The 27825-nt window shown below is 31.8% G+C and overlaps 1 protein-coding gene across 4 annotated transcripts in view; it reads left to right on the forward strand.

The window, feature by feature from the left end:
- LOC118184357 (venom protease-like) overlaps nucleotides 1-27825 on the forward strand; it is a 195107-nt gene that overhangs the window by 35039 nt on the left and 132243 nt on the right. For 2 of the 4 annotated variants that reach the window (XM_035354012.2, XM_035354013.2), the window contains 2 exons: nucleotides 4514-4625; nucleotides 11838-11998. In XM_035354012.2, the coding sequence (XP_035209903.1) occupies nucleotides 4523-4625; nucleotides 11838-11998 (264 nt within the window). In that variant the 5' untranslated portion in view covers nucleotides 4514-4522. The remainder of the gene's footprint in view (nucleotides 1-4513; nucleotides 4626-11837; nucleotides 11999-27825) is intronic. The other 2 variants (XM_035354014.2, XM_035354015.2) reach the window with 2 other exon arrangements.

Here is a 27825-nt window from a genome sequence, read left to right on the forward strand (position 1 = left end):
TTTTTGCATATTACCCCATTTCGTCTTACTATTTTTAGTACAGAAAGGGGAAATATGTAAGTAAAATAAGGAATAAAGGTGATTATTGGAAATTAAAATTGGAAGTTTGTTTTACATATTTTAATCCTGCATTCCCCCCTTCAAACAGAAAAAAGCTTGAGCATAGAAAAATATATTAGGAAAAAGTATTGCAGCGTTAGCAAATACGGTTAAACATTTTCCACAATATATATAGAATTCAACGACAAAAAAGAGAAAAAAATTATTTTTCTCAAAAACATTTTCTTTAGTTTTCACTATTCCCTATTATTTTGTTTATCATCTCTCTCACCTGCCTCATATATAAGCATAAATACATGAAAATTTACACATGAAAATGTAAATCAGAAGTGACGCAAAAACATAACATTATATGGTATATAAACTAAACGGAGAATCCAGTTTAAAAATTTGTGAGTTCCTTCTCTCTCTTAAAGCTCTTCAAATTTTCTCACCAACATCATGAAGATTTTCCTAAATCTGGAGAAATAAATTTTTTAAGTAATAATTGTAAGCGTTCATAATTCTTGAAAATTCTTGCTTTAATTTTAACATGTTATTTTTACAGACCTTCTCTTGAAAGTCTTTTTCAAAATTATTGTATTCAATAGAAAACCAAAGCATTTATTTTACATATTAATTGAATTACGTTAAAAATATTTATTTACTCATTATAAAATAATCCATATTTTCTTGTTATAAGGATATGTTAAATGGAATTAATAAATTAAGAAACATAGATATGTAATAAAGTACATTACAAGAAAACAATAAACTTTGATTAAAAATGTTCAGGTTCTCGGCTAAAAAATCAGCGTAACTACTTGCTGATAGCTGTGGAATGCTTAAATACAATAGCAAATAAAAACATTCCTTCGTTATACAAGGTAACTGGCTTTTAACATTATATAAATATATCAAATTATGAATTATGAATTATTTAAATAATATTCTTCAGTATTACGTACTTCAAATATGAACATAAGCATACGAAAATTAAATACCGCGTAAAGTTAAGACTAATAAGTTGTATGTTCAAGTTAGGTCTTAAAAATTTTACATTAACCTTCATTAATACTATAAAAATAATTTTAAATTTACTTAGAGTGTGTGTGTATAGCACACTTTGTGCTACGCTAGGGCTAGATAAATATGTGACTGATGAAACATTCAGCCAGTTCATAAACATGCTGATTCTTCTAAGAAATTAATTTTAATATTGGGAGTATACTTAGGCGGGAAAAGGACGCATACTATCACTACTTTTATACTCTCTAAGGAAAGGATGCAAAGAGAATATAAATAGTGTGAATCCCCAATATAAATTTTAGACTAAACTTCTGGTATTCCTGTCAGATTGTAGTCATTGGTTTAGAGCTTTTCCACTCCTAATCTTCAGGCTTTGGGGAATGTAGACAACAAATTTCAAACGAAAACCCCTGGGAAAAAAAAGAAAAGATAGGAAAGGAACTATATTGAGAGAGAAACAGATTCGGGAGTAATTTATCCCGATTAGGATTAGAGTCTTCGTCGGGTTAGAAAGTTATATATGGGTTTGAAGGAGTTGCAATGAGTCATTTAGAAACTACAGATTAATAAGTGCCTGTTAGCAACAGGCACTATTGCTATTTCTAAAGGTTAATTTACATTTAGTTCCCCGATTAGAAGGTATGAGACTCATAGAATGCACAATTTTGGAATTCTTTTGAGTCACAGACTTTGGTTTATCTATTTCAAAATTTAACTCAAAACACTATTTTAAAATGCCAGAAAAAAGAGGAGAGCTTTTTTGATATTTTAATATATTAGGACGTTAAAATTCTTCGTACATTACTTAATCATCAGCTATAGCATTATGTGCCTTAAAATAGGTGTCATATCGTTTTTTTTTATATTTTGGTAATCCTCAGACCTTTTTTGAACAATTTTCTTAACTTCTTCAGTTGGTAGATACAGGCCTTGATTTTCTATTACTATATCATATAGTAATTTTCCTTACATTCAATAAGATGGGAAAACTTTGGCTACAAAATATTGTATTTATCAGTATCAATTTATGTAATTATCAGTAGGAATTTCTCCCGCCTTCTTAGCATGCCTTCTTGGTGTAGTGGTCAGCACACTCGAAGCGTATTCGAGAGGTTCGAGTCCCGGCGAAAGATTTGCTTATTTTTCACGTCTCTCAGCATAAAAAAAACCTAAGGTCTATACAGTGGCGCCCGAACTAAAAATGGAGGTGGCTGACGATTCTCCACCACCAGAATTTGGCAATTGGGTACCCTAATCCTCAGTCATCCTTTAAAGGAGGGGAGTATATAAAGTATTTCTACCGCCTTCTTAGCATGCCTTCGTAGAGTAATAGTCAGCACACTCGGCGCGTATTCGAGAGGTCCGAGGTTCGAGTCCAGGCAAGGGCATTGCTCATTTTTCACATCTCTCAGCATCAAAAATGCTAATGTCGCTACAGTTACACTTTTAAAACCAGAAGTCCATATATATCGAGTAGCAGGAATATATAACAATGTTAATATACTTTTTAGTAGAATTCTAATAATTTAAAACACCAACGGTATCGATAGATAATAATTCGAAAGGTTCACTTACGGGCGGTAAAGTTTGCATTCAACCGAATTCTTTTTTTTTTATTATTATTATTATTATTATTATTATTATTATTAAATTTACATACTTTACAATGTTTGCAATGATTTCCAGTATCTTCTATTATATTCCTGCTAAATAATATTGAAAAGGTAACAAATTTAGAATTAAGGGTATGCCAGTATGACCAAATTCAACGACCACTTTTTCAAGTAATTTAGTGGTAAGATATATTCTTATTACCATTTTATTTAGCACTTCTTTCTTTATGGTTAATGCATTAATAATTTTCTTACATTTATGGCTACAGACATTGTACAGCATTTAATGATCTTCTATTTCTTTTAATGATAATACATAAATTTATACACTCAAAGGTTGCAAATGGAATTCCTGATTAACATGTCAACTTTAATATTAACAGAATCTTACATCCATTTTATTACAAAATCATACATAGGTAATTTTAAAGAAAATTGAAACAATCTACCTAGCATGATAAGTATGTAGAGACATTAGGTATTATTTTGAAGCAGAAAACTTGAAAAATGTGCAATGCCCTCGCAGGGATTCTAACCTGGACCTCTCAAATACGCGCAGAGTGTGGTACCGTTACACCACGAAGGTATGCTAAGAAGACGGAAAAAATACCTTGTAACGTATTAAAATTCAGCCTTGATCGCAGCTTAAATTTTAAATTAACAGCAATACTAATCACAAGAGATCGCTTTAAAAAATACTTTTGAAATGCATTACATAAATTTTAAAATAGCTTAATGGTGAATACACGATGTTTGCAATAAAATAAATGAAAAAAATTCTAAATATTTTTTCTTTATCATTAAGTCTTTTAAAATCAATTTGCGTTTATCTTTTTTCGTGCATTAATTTCGAGATTCATACATATGTTCTCTTCCTTATCATCCTTTGAATAAGGTTTCTTTAACTAAATCCTTTGTAGAAGAATATTTATCGGCATAAGAATTTGCACTTGATGCTTCTCATTTTCACTTTGCTAATGAGAAGTGAGAAATGCTAGGGGGAGAAATGAAAGGGGGAGAAAATACCTTATAAATATATACAATAAAATGACTTCCATGCAAATAGTAATACAATTTTTATTTATTTTTTAAATGGCCGGACGATTTATTTAATAGCTATTAGCCTTGCGCCGCTTCAAGGGCCGGAAGCAGTGGGCCATTTCATTGTGGAAGTCCCCAACAGGTGACTACTATTGCCTCATATGAAGGGATGGACAGCTACAACTCAGCCTTTTCCGGGACTGGAACCCGAGCCCATTGTTACAGCAATCAGGGTCACTAACCACTATACCGGCTGGGCGGTATAAAATTTATGTATAGCATCTACAGTTGTATAGCATCTACAGTTGACAGACATTCTAATTCAGTATTTCAATATCTTCCTTCATAAGATCTTAGTTTTCAAAAAAGAAAATCTATAGAATGTAAATTATTATCTGAGTGTTCTCGTTTTAAAAGTGCAGAAACAGCTTTAAAATTCGCTCTTGAGCTGCATCTGCTACTATGGGTATAACAGAACACATTATTCTTAATAGGGAGTAGTTATTCAACAAAAAGCTTTTATTTATAAGAGTTATCTTATCATAGTGTACAAATATAGCCTTCAAATTATTTGCACTGAAAATAGGGTGGGTCATAAATGCCAAATTCTATTATTTACTATGATGTATTATTATCAACATGTGGATTTCTAACGGTTAATAATTTTCCACCCTAATTGAAATGTTTAGTACTTACTAGTATTCCATTAAGTTATTTGTGTCAAGTATGTTGAAATTTTGAATTCTTTTTTGTAGTAACATTGCTAGTAAGGATTTGTTTTTTCCTTTTAGCAGTTACTGATGGAAATTTTCCTCCTCTTGGTATTGTCATGCTTTTGCATGAATGTAAGAGCTGAGGAGGAAAATGGCAGAAAAATAGATGCTGTTGCAATTCCAAGGCAAGGTAAGAATTTCGCACAAGTATCACTGTACTTATGATTACATGGTACTGAACTGAAACACAAAAACTTAATGCACTTTTAATTTCAATATTTAGCACCCTGTCATGGAGATGTCGCAAATTATAACTGTTAAGACCAACTTTTATAGCAAAAGTATCAGTTAAAGTTCCATGCACTGTGGTAGTGCCATCTATGAGCAGAAAGGTGAAATTAAGTTAGAAACGAGAGGAATTACTTTCAAATAAATTATATTTTTATTGACATCTATAATCAGATAAGAGGTAATTCATCTGTACTGTTCTGAGCTTATCATAAAATACATGTACTTTATGATAAATGATTAAATTAAAGGAATATTTTTATCGTTAATCATAGCTAATATCTGTATCCCGATTAAAACTATATATTTTGGCAACAGATGGCAGCACCATAAAAAACATTCAGAATCGAAATTATTCGTCCGTATCATTGTGCAAGAAAGCTACAGGGGCATTTGAATTAAAAACAAACATTTCGATAATTTCTAGGAAAAAAAATTATATCAACTATCAAAACTAGAGAAAAAATTAAAGGAATATTTTTATCGTTAATCATAGCTAATTTCTGTATCCCGATTAAAACTATGTATTTTGGCAACAGATGGCAGCACTATAAAAACAATCAGAATCGAAATTATTCGTCCGTATCATTGTGCAAGAAAGCTACAGGGGCATTTGAATTAAAAACAAACATTTCGATCATTTCTAGGAAAAAAAATTATATCAACTATCAAAACTAGAGAAAAAATTAAAGGAATATTTTTATCGTTAATCATAGCTAATTTCTGTATCCCGATTAAAACTATATATTTTGGCAACAGATGGCAGCACTATAAAAAACAATCAGAATCGAAATTATTCGTCCGTATCATTGTGCAAGAAAGCTACGGGGGCATTTGAATTAAAAACAAACATTTCGATCATTTCTAGGAAAAAAATTATATCAACTATCAAAACTAGAGAAAAAGGACACTGAAATTTGAAATAAATTCATGAAGTTCGTTTAAAGTTAGAGAGACAAGTGAAAATGAGCAGATTTTATTATTACTAATTGTTTTAAATAAATGTAACAATATTCGACTTCTTTATTTTTAGTTTCATTTATTACTAGAAGCTATGTGCCAGCCTTCGTCTGGCTTTTAAATGTACCGAAAAATGCCTGAAGGGAAAACCAAACATTAAATTTAAAAACTGCGCAGAATTTTACTCTGCACACAAACTTCATCCAATAATAATAATAATAATAATAATAAAACAAAAAGTATTACATATAACAAAATTACAACGAAATAAGCAATATCCCTTAATACAAATATTAATTATCCTAATAAATAAATTAACTAACTTCCCGTTGCCTTCTCTCAACAAACATCCAGTATCGAAAAGAAACACTAAATTAAAAAACTGCACAGAATTATCGCCCTCATTTTCGCAAGTGGCAACAGTGCTTATTCTCAACAGTCAGCAGGCCAGTATACAATTGAATGAAAAACTGTTGTCAAAAACCCATTTCTAAAAGAATGAAACTATTCAAAATAATGCCATAAAATCGAAAAGATAAAATTAAAAGAAATCTGATTCGAATTTTGAAAAAATCGCTTCGAGGTGCACTGGCTCTTGTCTAGACGCACCTATATACCAAATTTCGTAGCTCTGAGTCTATTACCTTATGAGCAGCACGAACGAAAGACACTAATGTGTTCACTATGAGATCTTAAAAGCAATAAACTTTAAATGAATCAGTATAAAAAAAAATCCAGCAGAACATTAATTAGCTTTCTAGAATTGCAGATCAATTTAAATAAATTAATAATTTAATCGCTTACATTAAGAGATAAGCTTTTAGAAGCATAAAGTTACATTGATTTCAAAAGCTTATTGGTCTGCCTCCTTCTTATTCTTGCACTTTTAAAACTTTTTCCACCTGAAGCGTATATATATATATAAGATTTTTTATAATGATAGCAAATAGAAACGAATATATATGAAAAGTATCTGCTTTATTCGTATGACAAAGATGTGCTTTACAGTGTTAGGAAGTATTTTTAAGATCTATTTCAATCGAGATTTAGATTTTGAAACTTTAATTATCCGAAAATTAAATTAAATTTAATCTGCAGGAATTCTTAACTAATATTCGCATTTTAATTTTTAATAATTCTTGTAAAAAGGTTTAATATAATCCTGACATAAAATGTTTTAAAATTTCGCATTAAGAATATGAATCTAGTTCTTAAAATGCAAAATTTAATCATTTCCCATCATTAATGAATACATGTTTCTCAACTATTTTAACATATGTCTCGTTTATCGGGGGGAAAAAAAACAGGAAAGCGAACTGTATTTTTGATTTTTTTTTTTTTTTTTTTTTTTTTTTGGGTTGATAAATATCTGTATGTTTTGTTTCACTAGTATTATATTATCAGACAATGACGAAGCACTCTAAGGTTACTTCTATAAGAGGATAGATACTTTCGTGGAGGACTTTCTGATAAAAATTGGTTCACATTAACTTTACAGAGGGAAGAAACAGCAGCATCTCCCATGCAGACAGCTCTCAATTTGCAAAGTTCTCAATTTGCCCACAAATTTTCCATTCTTTCTTAATTCAGGATAGGCAATAAATTTTTCCATTTTATAAAGCAACCTAGTTAACTTGAAGAAATAAATTATTGAGAGAATACTCGTTTTAAAAATAATATCGTCAATATGCCCACTTTCATGTCTTTGGTACACTTGCAACTCAGTTGAAGTTTTTGAGAAACATAGTGACATATGGCCGACTGCGATTCGAGACAAGTCGAACTGCCAGTGTTTAGTGATCTTATCGCTGGTGGGCGCAACCTTAATTCATAGATTCTGCTGAATACTTCCAACTCCAGTTTTTCCCAGAAATTCTTAAAAATTATCTTGAAAACTTTTAATCTTATTATTTCTGTGTTTTTGTTTTGTTTCGAAAAATGATATCATAGTTGATGTTTTATTTTTTATTATCTATTTATCTTACTACATTTTCTTACCTATACATATAAAATCATGCATAATATCCTTTCTTCCTTGAGGAATGCGAATCTGTGCCAGTCTTCCTTGAAATGTCTGAAATATTTCTATTAGGGACAATAAAATCTAGTTTGAATTTTGCTGAATATTAAAGCTCAAATGCCATCCAATGTTTAAATAAATATTTCTACATTTTTACTTTTGTTGAAGTTTTTTAAAATTACTTTCTATCTGAAAAAGATAAATTTATTTGGTAGTAATTAGATAGCTTATACTCAACTTTTACTTCGGAATCATAGCGCTTTAAAATATATTTAGCTTTTTCTTTAATTAAATAAGCCAATTAATATGTTCTACAGTTTGTGAAAGTAAGGAATAATCCCAAAAAATAAATTCTTAATTCTTGCAGTTTTCCTTACCTTAAACTGGCAATTCATATACATGAATATGAAATCAAATCAATTTAACAACATAAAACACGGAGTACTTAATCAAGAATTTAACGGCCAAATGTTTCACAATAACAACTAAACATCTCTATAGCAAAATTAATTTAACATTTAGCACTGGGAATCTAACAAATACCCATGTCTTGAAAATAAGTTATGGTTGATTTACGTGGAATTTTCAGCGCGGGTTTTCAGAAAAGGAAGAGCCAAATGTCTTCAGATAAGCGCAGTATCTGTCGACTATGACTGATTTCTTCCGAATATTAAGAGACGTGTGGGTACAGAACAATCAATTATCACTACAAAAGAGATGCAATCTGGCCTAATTTGCCATATCGTGTAATTGCTAGATATGCAGCTTTTTGAAGTAATTTTTCACATCATTTTCAAGATATTTCCTTGCAACAGATGCACGAAAGAAATCTTATACCATTCAGCTGCGTTCCTGTGAGAAAGCGGAGCGTTAAAGAATGCAGCTTCATTTTCAGTTAAATCAAACATTGGTAATCTGTCGATCAATTAACTTCCATCTGGGTGTAATATTTCCTCCATTAATGCTTTGATACTTCTTGCTTAAGAATTTTTTAGATACATTATAATTTTGCTATTGCATGTAAATATTAAAAATATTCCGAGTTTAATTTTGCGAAACTGCAGTACTGCATGAATTTAAAGGGCAGTCTAATAAAATAGCATTTGTATACGTATAAAAATAAGTGGACAAAAGTTTTCATTAGATTTTCTCGGTAATCTAAGGCAGATACATTTGGTAAAATATTAAGTGCATAATAGAAAAAAATTGAATGTTTTTCCCTTTTCAAAAACATCTGATGTATAAAAACAAGTCGTTCATTATGAACTGTTAAGTTTAACGTTCGTAATATCATTCAAACACATTAAATCTCGGTGCAAAAAAACTAAGCTAGCTCCATGAGCATTTCTCAAATAGGATTAAAATGTCATAATGTAACTCGCAGATAAAAGTAAATATTTATTACTTAAATTAACTTGTTCGAGAACTTTAAAAGTTTTAAAGCCTCTAACGTTTAGATTTTTAATCACTAAAAGTATAATAATATTAATTTAACATCAAATGTTTAAAGTAATCAGCCGTGCTTCAAAGATTTACCAGCTTAAATATTAAAAATCAGTTAATTAAAATACAGTTAAATTTTTCAATAAGAATAGCTAATTTATTTAAAATTAAAAAACCAATGAAGTTTCTTTAGCCGGTATTGTTTTCTCCGGAACAAGAAACAATTATTGCAAAGACATATTTTTTAATTTTCTTATAAAGACAAATAGGTTTTCCTTTTAACAGCTGTTACCGTGAATCAAAACATGCTCTGTATAGATGAACGAATATTTTTTTATATAGAGAGAATATATAAAATATATAGAGAGAGAATATAATATTATATATAGAGAATTTTTTATATATATATATTTTTATATATAGAATATTTTTTTATATATAGAACTGTGATATTTCTTAATGAAGAAGACTCTTCCTTCCTCCGAATCAACTGACTAGGCTAAATCTAATCTATCATGTACTACACTGAATCAGTATTAATTCGACTCAAAATAAAAAATTACGCTTTCGATTCAAATGATACGATGTTTACACATTTTAATCCATTTATTTAATGTTTGAAACCTGAACATTATCTTTATAAATGTTCTATTTGATGGCATTTTCTGATTTCCTTTCCTTTTCTACTACTTTCCAGAGTCCATGAATCATGGTAGGTTTGCGCTTAGAAAGAGCTCTTTTCAAGAGACCAAAGGCAGAATAGACCATCAGAGATTTTGAAAAAATATATGCAATACCTGCTTCAGGCTTCCTTTTTGAAAGATATATGCAATATCTGCTTCAGGCTTCATTTTTAAAAGGTATACGCAATACCTGCTTCAGGCTTCATTTTTTTCAAGGAATCTAGTTATACCAGTGATTCTCAACCTTTTCGAAGCTGCTGCCGCCTAAGGGGCAAAAGGTTTTTCAATGCGATTGTTGCTACACATGTATTTAAAGATTTTAAATTAATTTTTGAGCTAGAGTGTTTTCACTTGTTACAAACAACTTTAGGAACATTAGAAACAGTATATATCTTTTTTTCCTTTATATATATATATATATATTCGTTTGGAGTGTTCTTTTCATGTGTAAGCAATGATGAGAGTTTCTCTCTTTCCGCTTAAAAATGTTGCTTAATTCGCATTTAGAAATTTGTATACCATGTTTCTCACTACATTTTTGAACTATGGAACATGAATATTTCCTTTCGGAAAGAGCAGAAATTTATTCTTCAATTAGCAGCCTGTTTACATGCGACATTTTGAAAGACGAATAAATTTGGGAGTAGCAAACGATATTTCTTATTTCAAATAACAAAGATGTAGGCAGAACGTTTCGGTCTTAAAAATTTGATTTTTTATTAAATTCTTTGTGAAAATCGTTCTAACATTATATAAGCACCTTCTTTAAATTGTAGCACAATAATACAATCTTTTGAGGAAAAAGTTAAAAATGCATGTTTATGAACTTATAGGTCAACATCAGAGCCCGCTGACATTTCGGGACGAGTTCTCTGACAGTTCTTTTGTTCTGAAATTCATGTTATTGCAGTAGATACTACTGATGCGAATTCTGTAAAATATTTCTAATATAACCTAATAACTTACTTTTCCATTTAAAATTATTTAAACTAAAAATATACTTCCCCTTTCCTTATCTTTTGTTTTTTCGTTTCAGTTCGTTATGCCTTGTACAAAATATAAGCTTATAATTTTAAAACCAGAAATTTCTGCCCCCTAAAAATACTGGGGATAAATATAAGGTACCAGAGATTTCTTATTGACTTTATCACAAACCTTAATTAATTAAATTACAGATATATGACCAAAATAATGCAACAAAACTCTTTATCAATTTAATAATGAAATATATGACCATTCCTGAGATAATCAAATGACTCTCACATTCACGCTGGGCGTGTTCGAGGTTTTTCCCATGTGTAATGTGTACACGACCCAGCTTTCCTTAGAATGTCCTCCACGAAGGCATCCCTCCCTTAAGACAGATAGTCCTCGTGCTTTTCCATAATTAAATAATCCAATTCAATCCTCACATTCACGTAAAATCTTCAGCTTCAATGTAGCGGTCACACAATAGCCAGAGACTGGCTCGACAGTTCAGCGTTAGTATAAATAAATTGAGGATTTACTAAGCAGTATCAGTCACCAGGGGAAAGTACAAGATAATAGTCCACTCTGATTTTTAAGAAATCCATTAAAAACTGAAATAGGAAACTAAAAATTTTATTATTGCTTTAAATTTTATATATACTCGTATGAAACTGAAAATGGGAAAAAATATTTAAAATTTTACATATTTTAAATACTGTGAAAGGATATTTCAAGGAAGGCTCGCTGAAAACGAAGTACAGGGGCACAAGCTACGTTGCCCTTGCGTAAATCTGGTCAAAACAAATAAATCTCACAAAAAAATGTAAACAAAAAGCGGTTTAAAAGGAACATTGTTGGTAAAGTATCATTAGATGCACAAATAGTAACAATTCAGTGCATATAGTCAGGTAGAATTAGTTTGGAAATACGTGTATCTGATCCTAAATATGTCTTTTTGCTTATAACTGGTACATAAACATGATTTAAATGAATAGCCAGTTAATAAACATTTAATAACTTCATTTATGCCTCTTTTCAGTTCTTTTTCAAGCAAGACCATGCGTCACGCCGGACAGAGCACCTGGATACTGCACTGCAATAGCTCGATGCCCGCAATTGGTTCTGGATTTGAACCGGCTTCGAAGATCAGTATGCATGCAGAACTTAATTGTCCTCGGTGTTTGCTGCCCTGTAGTGCAGGTAAGTGAGCTATGTCATAAAATCAACACAAAAAAAATTCGAAGAAAAACGTATAGATCTAAACAAGTAAATGAGTAACAGAAACGAAACGATAAATTTAGTTGTATAGGAAAATTATACTATTCAGGTATTTTGATAATTCCTAATTTTATTAGTTACTAATTACTAATTAATGAAATGTTCATCAAAATTAGTGTTTACTAATCTGATGCACTAATTTTGATCTGTTTGTCTAAAAGGATATTCCATTTTTGATAATACAGGTTGCACTATATAAGAATAATAATTCTCGAAGTTTCTAAAGGATTATTAATAAATAAATGGAGAAAGAATAATATTTCTTATTATCAGCTCATACGTGATTACAAACAAGAACTTCCTATAACAATTACTTGTGGGAAAATAAGTATATTTCTTTCTAGCCGAACAAAATTACAGCACATTATTTAAAATGGTTCCCACATGAAGAGAATTAAGAAAACTGTTTAATACTACTGTTACATATTTCGCTCACCACGGCTCGTTCCTGTATTCGAATCCCAGTGAACGGGCTAGCTGCATGGGCGTTTTCGTGCTTTCCTTTGTGTAACGTGCATACTACCCAGTTCCTTAGAAATTCCTCCACGAAAGCATTCCTCCTCTTAGGCAGATAGCCCACGAATGCTTTTCCATAATCAAATAAACCAAAACAATTACATATTTGACAATTCATATAGATTTCTCAAATAAACAGGCTGAATAAAAAGGAAAATTGAACTGATTCCTAGTAGTGGTGATGAAAACATTTAAAGATCGCTTGAATAACATAAAAATAGTGCTCAAATCCTAATAACAAGTTAAATCTCGCGGATTAAGTTTAAAACAGGGTTATTTATTGTAGAAAATTCACTACACAGTTCAAAAGAATTGTTAATTTAAGGCCTTAAACAGGGTCTGAAACTCAGCAATACTTGAACTTAAAGTTGAAGTGCAATTTTGAATTAAGTGAATTTCTAGAACGCCTGGTGTGCTTTTTGGTTGGTTTAGTTTATTTAATTATGGAAAAGCACTTGAGGGCTATGTGCCTAAGGGAAGATATGTCTTTGTGGAGAACCTTCTAAGAGAAATTGGAGCTTACGATTTAAACACATTACAGATGAGGAAACCACAAAAACGCCTATACAGTAAGCCCGTTGGCCAGGATTTTTACCACAGACTGAACTTCCAATGTTCACCGATTTCATCGCTCAGCCACTAGTGAGCCGTAGAATGCAGACTAGAACTGCTTAAATTTGTAGCTTCTGAGTCCTCTCTTTTATCGCTCTGCAACGTACCGAAGAACTGGGGCAATTACAAGAATTTTTTGGAAACTCCTTTCAAAATGCTTTTGTATCCATAAAAGGCCATATCTAAAACATCCCGAAATACCGCTAAATTTGACAAAACCTCTGCATTTGGCTGCAAAATATATCGCCAAATATCAGCAGACGTTATCAAGTGATATATCAGTTTCTGCTACTGCTACCTGCAAAATTTATACAGTGTTGTACAGAATGATATAATCTATAAATTAATGAACTGTTTAAAAACATAAAGATACAGTAACTACACACAAAAAAAGCTAATATAAAGTTCAAAAGAAATATGTGTAAAATTACAACCAAATAAACAAATTAAAATAAACATTACATTAACGTATTATCCTGTCGACCGGCCAATTAACGTGATATAGCGCGAGTTATAGATGACAGTATTCTTTAGAATTCCGCAGTAACGACTGACGATTGGCGACCGTTGTCGAAATTTTTATCAGTGGTCGACTGGATAATACGTAAGTACCAGAATAAATTAGAGATAATAAGACATAAATAAAACAAATGGACACTAAAAATAGAAATAAATATGTAATTAAACAAAAACAGATACTTAGACAATGAACTGTGAAGAAATGATGCAACAACATGCATGAAACAAGCGATTTCGGAACTTGGTATTATAATTTTAGTAAATAATTAAATTTTTTAAAACGTGCAATTTCAGAGTTACACCCAGACGTGTGGAAATGGTTCAAATTGCATTTGCTGTTTTCCCCTCAAGAGCGGCTTGTTTTAAAGAAGGCTGTTTGATTTTCATTAAAGAAACAGCCGCCTCCCCTTCTCTGTTTTATATTTCCGTGTAGCTATAGAAATGAATTTTTTAGAACCAATTTTATTTAATACCTTAACATTTTATTTACTAATGTAGTATTTATCACCCCATTGTCTGATGTTAAATTAACTCATTGCAGTGCTATTAAGTTACTATATTACTTCAAATAATCAGTGATAATATGTAAAGGATTATTACTACGTAAAACACAGAGGTTATTTAAAGGAACTTAAAATTTCCTAACCAGAATATGACATATTTACAGGTACTTAAAATTTTCTAACCAGAATATGACAATTTAAACATTTTGAATAACATCTGTCTATACATGCTATTGATGTGCATCAACAAAAGCGCACTTACACTACAATTTGAAGTCATACCTAAACCGAATTCGAAGAAATCATAAGGGCATGCGACATGCAACGGAGGACGTGGGCACCATCCCTCTGTCAATTGGTTAATTGGTATAGCGCCACGTCAACCTTTATCTAGAGTTTGGCCAGAGTGTGGGGTCACACCAATGCCTCGCATCGAGCGCCCAAATCCAACGCCGGATCCATCCGGATGGAAGTCCAGCCGACCAAAGCGTCCATCCGGAAATTCACTCTTCTCCTGTCTCCCGTGCCCAGTATTTATTGAACAATAATTAGTTGCAATACGAGGCCAAAAAAGGGCATAATGATACATTTCGATGTACATTTTACAGAGTTTGTGAACAGAGATTACATTGAAAATTTAAGTACATTTGGATACATTTTACATGCATTACATACAAATTTAAGACATTTATATCATATACACTGCTTTCGTATGCATTTACGTATTAGGTTCATTAAATGGTGCTATTTACATTTATATTGCATTTACCTTATGATACATTTACATTACATTATCTTCACGTCTAAAATATAAACACTTAAAGACGCCACATGCTATGCGCATTGTTTACTAGTTCTCTATGTGCACCACCTTCACAAATTCATTACATGGTGTTATTTACATTAATATTACATTTGCATAATCACAAGGGCATCAATAATGGATGGCTGAAAATCAAAAAGCCAAAAAAATCGAAGCGTTTTAAAAGTCAATTCTTTTTCGCTTCTTTCACTTAAACACGCAATGCAAGCTCTACTTTGATGCTTTATACATAAACTCGACCTAAGGCAAAAAAATAGGGAAATTCGGATATGCATTCGTTTGAGTGTATAGGAATTGCGCTCGCTGCCTTAGGTCAAATTTACGAATTGCGCTCGCTAACTTTAAGTCTTACCTACCTTATACTGTACCTAGTTTTCAGTGCAAATTACTATTTCTTTTCTTACTATTTGGTTAAAAAATATTTCAAAGACAATTTTTGAAATAAACCTAACTTCGATCTAGTGATAAAGTGTGACTTTGACTAAAAGACTTTTGGTTGGATATTTCGTCGACCTAGAAGATTTTTAGTAATCATTTCGACCCCAAACATTTTTGTTTAAGTTTGGTAAGAAGAAAAATTTGATTACAAAAAGTATCAATTAATGAATTGTCTGCAGAAAAATCTAAAATTATTAAATTCAGTTTATGTTTACAGTTTATTGACTTCCGTATAGAAGATAATCACAAACATCAATAGTCTAACTGCATGCTGTAGGTAAAGTTAACAAAATGTATTATTGTTATTATTATTGTCGTGGAAGTTTGTAACATATTACTTTATGGTAGTGTACCATGCACAGAAGATCGGATGCAGGTATATTAAGTGGAAATTTCTGATTGAAAATTGACTTTAGGAAAATTATTGCTTTGCATGAGGAGACGCAGACGCACAGTTCGTTAATTCAAAGTAGCCCATACTCCAATAGGCCTTCACATAACCCTAGATCCAACGTTTTAATGTGGTAGGTAATCGGTACCTTTGATATCTCATATGAATTAAACACATTAGTAATTCAGAGCAAATGATTCTGTTATATAGCTATCGCTTAGGAGAACAACACTCGTGGCGCTCTATATTTCATTTGGAACTGTCTCAAATCATTAATTATTTGGCAAAAATTATGTGAAGATACCTTGTGTCATAAGTCTGGTGAAGTGAGTCTCTCTATTCATAAACCTACCATTGCGCATGTTCTCCTTAGCCGTAATGTTTTCCTTAGCTCGAATTAATTTTAAGTTTTAAAGTTTAGGGGCATAAGTATGTTCTTAATGTATTCAGATATTATGCATGTAATCTTGTATCCGTTGCTTTATGTCCCCAAACTATTTATAAAATATGTAGCAATGAGGTTTTCGCAGCTAAGGAAGTGAAGCGATACTAGTGGCACTACCTCTTGAGTACAAAATTGTGCACACTCCGAAACTCCTATTCATCGGTCACAAGCGAATCTGGCAGTTATTGATAGCTAACCTGAATTTTAAGCTATCGAACTAAAGGTGCACTCACATAATCCAGGAATAAATAGTAAATTAATTCCTTGTGTTACTATGTGGTTACTGCCTATAGTACTTTCCTACAAATCTACAATATTTCTTCCCTAGTGCAGCGGCGAGTGCGAGCTCCGTTGTATTACGGAGTATGTGAGAGTTGAGCTCCGTGGCATGCAGAGTCATAGGAGTATGAAAAAGTTCCAGTGCTTTGATTTGTAGTTGATTAGGTCTCAGTTGTAGTGAGTCCTAATGCGCACAATCAGAGAGCAACAGAAGTAGTTCGTACCACTCCTGTATCATCAGCCTTTATCGCTGAGCTATACCAAATGAAAAAAACGATGATAGTGACACCATCAGTTGAGAAGAATATTGTACGCCTATTTGGCTGGCTGAAATCAAAATCAGGAACTGCTGATTGCAAGCTCAATACTGAAAATACCGGATTCAAAGTGTATACGTGATCGAAATAAGGGAAATTGGAGATTAGTTTTCTTCATTTTGTGCTGTGTCCTTAGAGGTAAATTGAAATAAATATGAGTAGTACACTATGTTAGTGCTGCTAACTTTTCAATGAGTATAAATTAAATTTTTCTCTTGAAAAGCTCACCACTGACTACTGCTGTCAATACAAAATATTAGATCGGAAGATTTTCTTGTGTTCATTATCTAAAGAAGAAACTTTGGTACTTTTCCCTTTCGCCAGCGTAAATCTCGCCAAGTAGACTTTATTGGAGAAAACACACAGTATACACATAAAAAGTGTTGACAAATGTTAGTTCTAAGAATTTTTTATTTTGAAGGTATAAACATTTTAATGTCGTTTAAAATTTTGTAAAAGAGCCAATAAATAAAGACAATAAATTTGTAAAAAGGCTTTAATTTAAGAATTTACTATGCTTTCATCGTACAACATCTTGATTCGGCGGTTTATATCACGTGACCCCAAGTGATCTCATCTCACGTAAACCACGCTACAAAAATCTAATTCTCTCAGTAATTATCTACATTAATTTCAAGTTAAATCTTAATTTGGAATACAAGTTTAAGTACAAGAATTATTTCAATTCGTACGAATAGCTTACTCAGAAATTAAAACCGCAGTGCTTTACTTCGCTAGTGCATTCTCATTAGAATTGATGAATTTAACCCTTGACTTTGCCTTTTCTATATTTTCGCCATCGGGTAAGCGGTGTGATTGCATCCTAATTACCGCCCGCGAATGGACTTAGGGCATAAAACTGAACTATCTGGTAAACATTCTACGTAATTGTATGCCATTATTGAAAGAAACAGTCAATCTGATAAGAAATGGCTGCGACTTGTTTTGAAAATGTAAAAGTAAAAGGTTAGCAGTGAGGATATTTCGTTTCGCATCGGTTGTACCATTATTGGCGACTTTATCGCTTGCGCCGGCAAAATGGAAAAGTACCGAAAGTTTAGATGCTAGATAAAAATGTAATCTGGACGACTGACAATTTGAACACTTGTTATAAATTGTTTTTTGTACATAAAATGTTTTTCCAACTTTAGCATACGTCATAATAAGCAACATTATCTCATATTATCTAAATGCGCTTCAGTTTAAGTCAAAACTCATGCTTCACGATCTAAAGTTGTGCAGCTTGAAAATTGTATGATTCTGATATCATTATAGTATCAGCAACATTACTTCGAGGAGATACTAACAGCCACACTACTTCAGTAATGATTACAGACGAAAACATTGCGGCAAAAACATCGCGAGCGAAAACTTCGCGGAGAAAACAACGCAAGGCGAAAACGTCATGTTACAAAACATCGTGGGAGAAAACATCGCAGCCCTAAAACATCGTGGTACAAAACATCGTTGTCGAAAATAAAGCACTTAAAAAACTTCGCAGTTTAAAAACATTGTCGTCGAAAATATCGAGGTAAAAAATAAAGTATCTACAAATCATCGCATGACGATAACATCACAGACATGCTTTTTTTTTTCAGGCTTTAATAACTGTAAATGAGTATTGATTTGTGAGCGCAAGATGGAAAGAAGTATAATTTTTACTTTCACATCTTTTATTAACTAATAAAATTTTGCTGAGAAAATAAGAAGGAAACTTAAGCATAGAAAATGAATGCAACTTATAGCACTTAATAGAATTTTAAACCGACATAGTTAACTAACAAATGCCATTAATAAATCATTTTTTTATAAAGTTTTTACTGGTAATTTTTCATGAAAAGTATAATATATAAGTTGCATTTAATTTTCTATGCTGAAGTTTCCGTCTTACTTTTTCAGCAAACATTTATTAGTTAATAAAAAATGTGAAAGTAAAAATACATCTTGCGCTCACAAATCATTATGGGAATATCCATTTACAATTATTAAAACCTGAAAAAAGCATGTCTGCGATGTTATCGTCATGCGATGATTTGAAGATACTTTATTTTTTACCACGATATTTTCGACGACGGTGTTTTGTACCACGATGTTTAGAACTGCGATGTTTTCTCCCAAGATGTTTGTAGCACGACGTTTTCGCCTTGCGTTGTTTTCTCCGCGACGTTTTCATCTAAGATGTTTTTGCCGCGTCAGTAATACATCAAGTAGAACCTGCTGCAGTTTTCTAGCAATCGCCTTTACGGAAATTTTCAAAACTACCTTTCGAATGGTGTTGATAGTTCTGGACATCAGTAATCTATCATTAATATATCGTGGGTGGTTCTAGCTACTCGTGTCATGCTATATAAACGCTAAGTCGGTAAGATAACTCCAGTTAAGATACAATAACACGCCGAACAAATATTAGTTTAGAAGTCAAACAACAAAACTCAGCATGTGAACAACTGTTAAAATTTGAAAATATAACCCTGATTTTTATTGTTTGACTTCTAAATTAATAACTCCAGTTGTCTACCAAGCACTACAGAATTAGTGTTAAGGGCTCTGTTTTTCAGGCTGAGTTGCTAAGCTAAACCTTGCTGTAAAGTGGATTCAAAATTCTTGTAATCGTTTGAGATTAATGCATGTTTTAATATGTATTAATTCTCATTCTTTACCATAATTATTACAGAAAATTAGTGTTTCAAAGAAACTTGCTGTTGAAATTCAGGTTAAGACTTGTAAGACATTATTATACCAACATTCGTTTTGCTCATGTTCGTGGACACTGTAGAAAGTTTTGGAAATAAGGCGGCTGGGGCTCTAGGAAGGCTAGCCACGAAATTTCACATTGATTTCCGTGTTCTCCATGTTCTTGTTTCTCTCTGGAAGCTATTTTATAGAAGTGATACTACCTGTATTTGGAACAGATAATATATCTGGCCTCACCGAAAGCACAGTGAATCAAAAGGTTTCTTTTCCTATATTTTTTTTACAGAATAAAATTTTATTAATTTTCAACAGGTTTTAAAGTAACTCAATTTTTGACTAAATATAGCAATTTTAAGAGCTATTTAAGAATTTAGAATTGCTTCAAGTGCTTTGAGAAGCTGTGGTAGCGGCGATGAACATGTTAAGCATATTCTTTTTGAGTTCCATTCATCATGTTCAACAGAAGAAGATACTTCAGGGCAACTTTGCAGCACTTGTCTATGTCTTGGTCACTAAGTGTTCTGAACTTTTTCGGAGTAAAGAGAAATTTTCTGCTTTTTTTTAAATTTTATTCTCAGTTAAGATTATTGAGTTCTCTTTATTTAATAATTATTTCCTTTTTTCTTCTTCTTATTTTTTATAATTTTTCCCCTTTTGCAGTGCTATTGTGCATTTATTTATTTATTTTTAGTGCTATAACTTAACCTAAGTTTCGTGATATACTTTATGGAACACGAGGTACTGAAATTAGAGTTAAGAAAAAGAAAATTGTCTTCCAAAAAGTATTTAAAAAAAATCCATGCTACTACTTTGCAAAGTATATTTGAAAAGTTGTTGGAAATGTTTAACATTTTTATTGCCGAACAGATGTTTACAAAGTGTAGGAATACTCAACTGAACTACCTCATTTGATAGACAACTGGTGTTACTTGATATTTAAGGGGCTGATAAAATATGTAATTGCACCTATCATAATATATCCTGAGCATTAAAATAAAGTGGCTTTACCTGAATAAATCCTTGAATTTGCTTCGCTGCTTACGCCTCTTTTGGAGCGAAACGTTCTTAAAAATGACGATAATGCTGATTACTAATACTCTAGTTTTTAACTTCCAATCTTTTAAAGTAAAGGTGCTTCTAAAAATTAATTTTATTGTAAATCTTGTTACTAATGTTATTATATATGTACCAAGAATTATAATTCGTAATATGAAAAATAATTTAAGAGAACTTTGAAAAGATTTAAACTAATATAAATTTAAATTAGCCAAAATTCAACCTTTAACGGATGCTAAAAATTATGCCGTTTGAAATTCGAGGTATTCATGTGTCGTTTAAATTCTTTTTGATATTTCATTCTCTAGAAATTATTTTAGTAAATTCTTTGCGATGACATCTCTCTTATGCTTTTAGCCCTCAATTACTTCGCAGTAATAAAGCACTGCTTGATACGAAAAAGCGGACTCCACACTCTTTCGTACAAAGGGGCCCACCAGCGGCCGAGCGATAAAATCGCTGACCACTGGTAGTTCGGTCCGAGGTTCGAATCCCGCGAATGGGCTGGCTGCATGGGCGTTTTCGTGGTTTTCCCCATATGTAACGTGTATACGAGCCAGTTTCCCTTAGGAAGTCCTCCACGAAGGCATCCCTTCCCTTAGGCAGATAACCCTAGTGTGCTTTGCCGTATTCTCAATACACATAATACACACACTTTCGTACAAAGGAAATCTAGTCACCTACTTCTTAAGATAGAGATGCATATATTCACTTTCGAAATGCATAGATTTTTTAAACTGAATCTGATCTACCAATGAATTCTGCCTAATTTTAAAGTCATTTTTTCCACAAAGGGCTGTTTAATATTGCGTAATAATTAGCTTAGTTAAGTTTGTCATGACACGAATTTCCATTATTATTTTCATGATTTTTAAGATTATCGAATATGCATGAATGGTGAATAATCTAATAGATTCCAATTTTTTCCTATTATTTTGTAAATTTCATTATTATTGTTAGTTTTTTATATTTAAATGTATTTTATGCATTTTTATGTAAGAATTTCAGAAGAAATTTACTGCGAAGTAATTCTCCTTCCAAAAACCGACCTGGTGGATAGATTGAACTTGGAATTTCATACTGTAATTAGCTTCAGAAGAAATGCAAATTTCTATAATGCATTTCTTCTTTTATTTCTTTTTAGTTTCATCATGTTTTACTTCCTCAAAAGTTTACGAGATATTTTCTCTTTCCTTTCCTCATGCCTTCGTGGTATAATTGGAAGCATACTCGACGCGTATTTGAGAGGGCCAGGCTTCGAGCCCCGGTGAGGGCATTGCACACTTTTCACGTCTCCTGCTTAAAAAAAAAAAAAAAAAAAAAAAAAAAAAAAAAAGGCTAATTATATCATCTGAAGAATAATTACCACATGTTCCATTCAAATACTATAAAAAAGTCTGAAAGGTTTCAGATTTTAAATTACGTCAAAGGGACATTTTTTTAACGTTTTGTGTGTTACCTTTATTTATTAAATATCATGTTCTACGTACTCCAACAATAACATTAATTTCAACAGCAATATCGCAGATTTTAAAATGAGCATATCTTTAGAACTTCCGATACACTGTGTTGCGGGCTTAAGATGAAAATGTTTTTTTTTTTTTTCGTACAGTGTTGCCATTGCTTGCTTTAAAATCGTTTAGTTTTTTAATCAAACATTCGTTGAAGTGTTGCAAAATCTGAAATCGATAATAAAACAAATTTAAAATTTAAAATTTGGGCTTCCACATGCCCATATTCTATGGAAGATTACGTTATTCAAATTTTGATGGCTCTAGGTACCGTTGTTTTATCACAATGCGAGAAATATGTATACATTTATGCAGATTCTTCATTAGTTAATTTCTTTAAGACAGGGCGTTAATATATGGTGGCAACGATTTGAAAAGTGATACAGCCTTTTAAAGTTTTCGACGGAAAATGCCAAAACGACATTAATAGTCCATCTGGGCAAATTGCCCCTTTGGACTAATAATTTTACAATGGCGCCCGAACTAAAAGGTAGTGGTCGATAATTCGTCACCCCCAAGATTTGGCGACTGGGTCTCCTTATCGTCCGGCACTCTTAAAAGGGGGAGTATATAAGTTAGTTCCACCTTCCTTTCCGCATCCCTTCGTGGGAAGCATACTTGACGAGTATTGGCCAGGTCCAGGGTTTGAGTTCTGGCAGGGTACTTAACATTTTGTCACGCCTCCTGCTTCAAAATGATCTAATGACTCTACAAATTGTATAATTAAAAAGAATAGGCAATTTTATTTTTGTTAAAGAAAATGTAAAGCACACTTTACATGACAGTACCGAATGATGGAATTATTTTTATTTGAACCAGAAGAGGAATGTTTAAAAAAAAATCCTATATAACTGTGCTGGCATTCTGATGAATGTTACTCAGCATGTATACGACAAAAATCTTCGTAACGTGTCCTAGAACGAATGTTGGTTGCACCTTTAGCAAGTTGATATGAATCGAGAAAGCCTCACTATAGTTCTGGTACCTTTAGCTTGTAGCACCGTTACGCAAGTAGTAATTAGTTAATTAAATGGGAAATTAATTAAAATCACGGCATTTAATAGAAATGAGTAGTTTCTGCATAACAAAGTATAACCTTTTACGGATGGTTGCAGTGATCTAGAATAGTCTTACAAGTTACACACGAAATGGGGTACAAAAATTGTATTCCCATTAAATGGATAATGACTGAATCCTCGGAAACAGACATTATTCCGATGCTTTTAGATGTTTTCAAATGAAAAAAATTGCATTGCCATTAAATGTGCAATGACTGCATCTTGGGAAACACAATCTATAACACTATTTCGATGCTTTACGATTTTGTGGAATGAGATTCAAAACATTATTGCCATTAAATGCTCAATGACTGCATCTTGGGAAACGCAATCTGTAACATTATTTCGATTGGGATGTTGTGAAAATGGGATTCAAAATTTGTATTGCCACTGAATAGGCAATGTTTGAATCCTGGGAAGAACCATCTGTAATATTCTTCCGATGCTTTCGGATTTCGTGAAATGGGATTCAAAAATTGTATTGTCATTAAATTGACCATGGCTGAATCCTAGAAAACGCAATCTGTAATATTAACATGCTTTGCGATTTCGTGAAATAGGATTCAAAACTTTTATTGTTCTTAATGGGAAATGGTTGCATCTAAGGAAACACAGTCCGTAACATTAAAATAAGCAATGACTGAATCCTCGAAAACACGATCTATAACATTATTCCGATGCTTTAAGATTTTGTGGAATGGGATTAAAAAACTGTATTGCCATTAAATGGCAAGCAGTAACTGAATCCTGGGAAACACAATCTGTAACATTATTCTGATACTTTGGGATTTTGTAATGAAGGTATGATGCAGGAGTAAAAGGAATACTATATTTTTTTTTTACTTGTTACGTGCTAAGCCATTTGGCACTTTACTGGAAGGAAGAGATGCCCGATGGAGGACGTTTTTAAGGAAAACTGGCTCGTATCCACTTAAAAGTGTTGGGCCACGTTTACCGCTCTGCCGCTAGTGGCCCAAAAGAGTAAATGACAATAAATGATTTCTTTCAAAATTGTAGTACAATTTTATTAGCATATAAGTTTTCCTTTTTTTCTCAGCAATAAAAACGTAATATGGATTACATTACCTTATGATGAACTCTTTGAGATGAATTTTATAGTAATACTCTCAACACATCCTTTTCATTTACTTAAGGCAAAAAATAAAATTAACAAATAATATTAAAAACGTAGGCTTAACCGTTTTATATATATATATATATATAGGATACCTCATGTTCTTACTTTCAGAGGTAAAATGATGATGATAAAACCAATATCTGTTACTGATTTCTTTGAGAAATAAAATACAGTAATACTAGTATATATCTTCTTATAATTTACTCGCAGTATTAATTATCACGGTACTAAAGGTGATAATAATTTAATTCTGAAATATTAACCCATTTTCTTTTCATAGTTTTCTGTCTTTGAAGAAAGGAATATTCCGTCAGATTTCTTAAATTAGCTCTGCAAGATTTATATATATTACATTACGCCTATTCTCGCTGTTAATTGTTATTCTCTTTCAAATTATATTAGTATATTTATTCGCATGCTACAGGTTAGGTATTTGGTGCCGTGTTGTCCTATGTGCAATGATAAATAGCTAGATTAAGTTGTACTTGTGTCTAAATTACGTACTGTCTATATTATTGTAACTTAGGTCTTTGATTTTCGCATTTTTTATTCCAATTTTTTTATCTTGATCTTCAACTTCGTAGAGTATAGCAAAATCTTTCTTTGCTATAAAGTAAAAATTGTCCTTCCTCTGCATATTCGGCTTCACACACATTTATACCTAACTTCTGTTCCTGCAGGAAGAAAGGTTTAACGGTGGCAAAACAAGATATAGCTTTTATTTAAAGTAAAAGTTTGGCATTTGCATTAGGTAAAAATGTATGGATTTAACTTTTTTAGTTTTATGTAAAAAAAGATAATAGTAGAAGTTATTGTTTAGCACGAGGAGACTGCATTCGAATTTATTAGATGATAATACAGTGATTTGAGATTGGAACTACAGGATAAAAAGAGTCAATTTTCAAACGTTAAGAATCCATATTTTAATCAGAGTAGGTTTCTGGTACAGATGTTTCAGATAAATTGGTGCATGGATCCATAACTAAAGATCTTTCTACCTTGGACTTCACGCGACCCTTACCTCAAAGGATTAGACTTAACATACCTATATCTCAAAGCGAATGAAGTTTATTCATTCCATTTCCTCCTCGAACTGATAAAGAATGTCTCCAGTGTAATCAGAAAAAAGTATCAATAGACGACTTTATAGCTGAAGTCATTCTTTTGCTTCCTCTTCCCCTTTGTCTTGACACTGACTGGGCGGAAGAGAAAGCGTTTCCGCCCGACGCTCCGTCAAATTCAAACACCTATTCAGGTCACGGCCTCGAGAACAGCTTCTATTTTGACTTGGGAGCTCGCTGTAACGCCTACAAAGTTATGTTCTTTGAAATGGTTTACATAAGTCAAATTCATCTCTAAAGCACTGCATATCAGTCGTAACATATTTGAAAATGTTGCTGACGGTGTGTTATTAATATGTTAAGAATATGCTGTCAAGATTGTTTCCTAATTCAAAAATTATCTTTTAATTTTAACGTGTAATGAAACAATCTAATAAAGTTTCTATTGCTTTTATATATTAGATATTCCTTTCTTAAATTGAAGAAACCTGAAATAAAGTCGCGCTTTCGAGCCATGAAAAACGCAATTTGAATTTTGTCAATCGGCCCAGTAGAAAGGAAGATATAGAACTGCTTCCCCCCCCTTTTTTTTTTTTCCGCAGTGCACATTAAAGCTCTGTATGTTCAAACCTCAAACCTACGACTCTCTAGACCAGATTGAAAAACAGCGGATATGGTTTTCATATGAAAGGAAGCAAGATTGTCTTACATCATTCAAAATTCTTTCGGCTGAAAGTTATTCAATAATCGTTTAATCGCTATGGTGAATGAGCCATATTTTTATGTCTTCCATCATCTTTTCTCGTCATTCGTAATCTTTATTTCCTAGTAACACTTTTTAATGTCCACTGAAGTTGCTCAAAGAAAGGTGTGAAACGTTTTGTGTACTTAAGAAAGTTTGTCTGAAGAAAGCTATATCGTGTGCAATTTGGGGGATTAAAAAAAAAAGAGAATGGCCATATGTGTTCAGACATATTCATCGTAGACATTACAGTTTCAAATAAATCCAGTCATCTTTAATAGTTTCAATCCAATGATCTCTAATAGTTTCTTAGTTTTTGTTTTTTTTTAATGCATAGAAAGATTTAATATAAGAACTTAGATTCATACCCCCCGCCAAAAAAAACCATATATGTATAACGATCTGAATATGTGCGTATGTCTCTTTACGGTTTTTAACTTCTTAGCGAATTGTTTTGCTTTACTGTTGAACGTTACACGAATTAAAAATCTGATTTCAATATGTAAAGTTCATTTTGGTTTAAAAATCATCCAATAGTGTTAAGAAACTTTTTAATGCTTTCGTATACTGCTAAAGTTGGATAGATGACTAGTTAAATAAACGCACATTTTCAGAAAGAAAGCACTGAAATCGTGACTGTGATAAGGATGATGATCACGAAATTGTTAGTACCTCTGAAGAAGCAGAATCTTCTTCTTTTAGAAAATACCTCAACAAAAATTTAATATTAAGGTAACATAATTGATGCAGCGTATTATTTGGGATTCGTCCCCCCCCTTCAACAAAATCTATAATCTTCAGTTGTGTGTAAGATCATGAAATGTCCCCAATAACTTAATAAATTATTATGATTACAATTTAATTCTTTATTAGAAGTGCATTTTCGCATTAAGCAATCTTATGTTTAATAAAAAATGACGTGTGAAAACTCAGACCTTTGAATTTTTAAGCAAAATAATGTTAACATTTTTTAAAGGTTTCCTAAAGATAATACGTATAATTCTTTCTTTTGTAGAAGCTCTGCAATAAATTTTTTTTTTTTTTTTTTTTTTAATGTTTTAATTATTTGCAGTGATTTTAAGTGTGAGAAAATGTTAAGCCAATAAAAATTCTTTGAATTAGTGTTCTAAATTTTGAAATAATTTTATTATTACTTAACTGTGTTTTTCAATAAATTAAGAGCTGCCTTAATAATTCATCGTTTAGGCTAATTTTTAATAAATCCTCACTTGAGAAAATTTCATCAAGAAGTATATTCGAATCTCAAGCAAAACAAAGGAACGTGATAAAAACGATTTGAGAATCACGGTTACATTTAAATATAACTTCTAAAGTCATAGGAGCTTTTATTATGTTTTAAATGCATTAAAATTGTTATTTACCTAACTAAATTTACCTTCTTCCATATACGCCTAATACAAAACTCTTTTAATTCCTACAATTTGGAAAATTTATTTTATATTTGGTTTTCAACATAGCATACATTATTTTTCTAACCTTCAAAACGAGGTATATAGTCTATACCATAATGACAGTACAAAACGCAAGGAATTCTCTAAAATCTAGAGATTTACATTCGTAAAAACACTTTATTTACATTTTAATCAGTGAGAATATAATATGGAAAGAAATTTCATTTACAGAGG

Source organism: Stegodyphus dumicola, chromosome 1 (genome assembly GCF_044657685.1).
Source record: "Stegodyphus dumicola isolate Sdum_Otavi_A_Nest chromosome 1, ASM4465768v1".
In the NCBI taxonomy this organism is placed as follows: Eukaryota; Metazoa; Arthropoda; class Arachnida; order Araneae; family Eresidae; genus Stegodyphus; species Stegodyphus dumicola.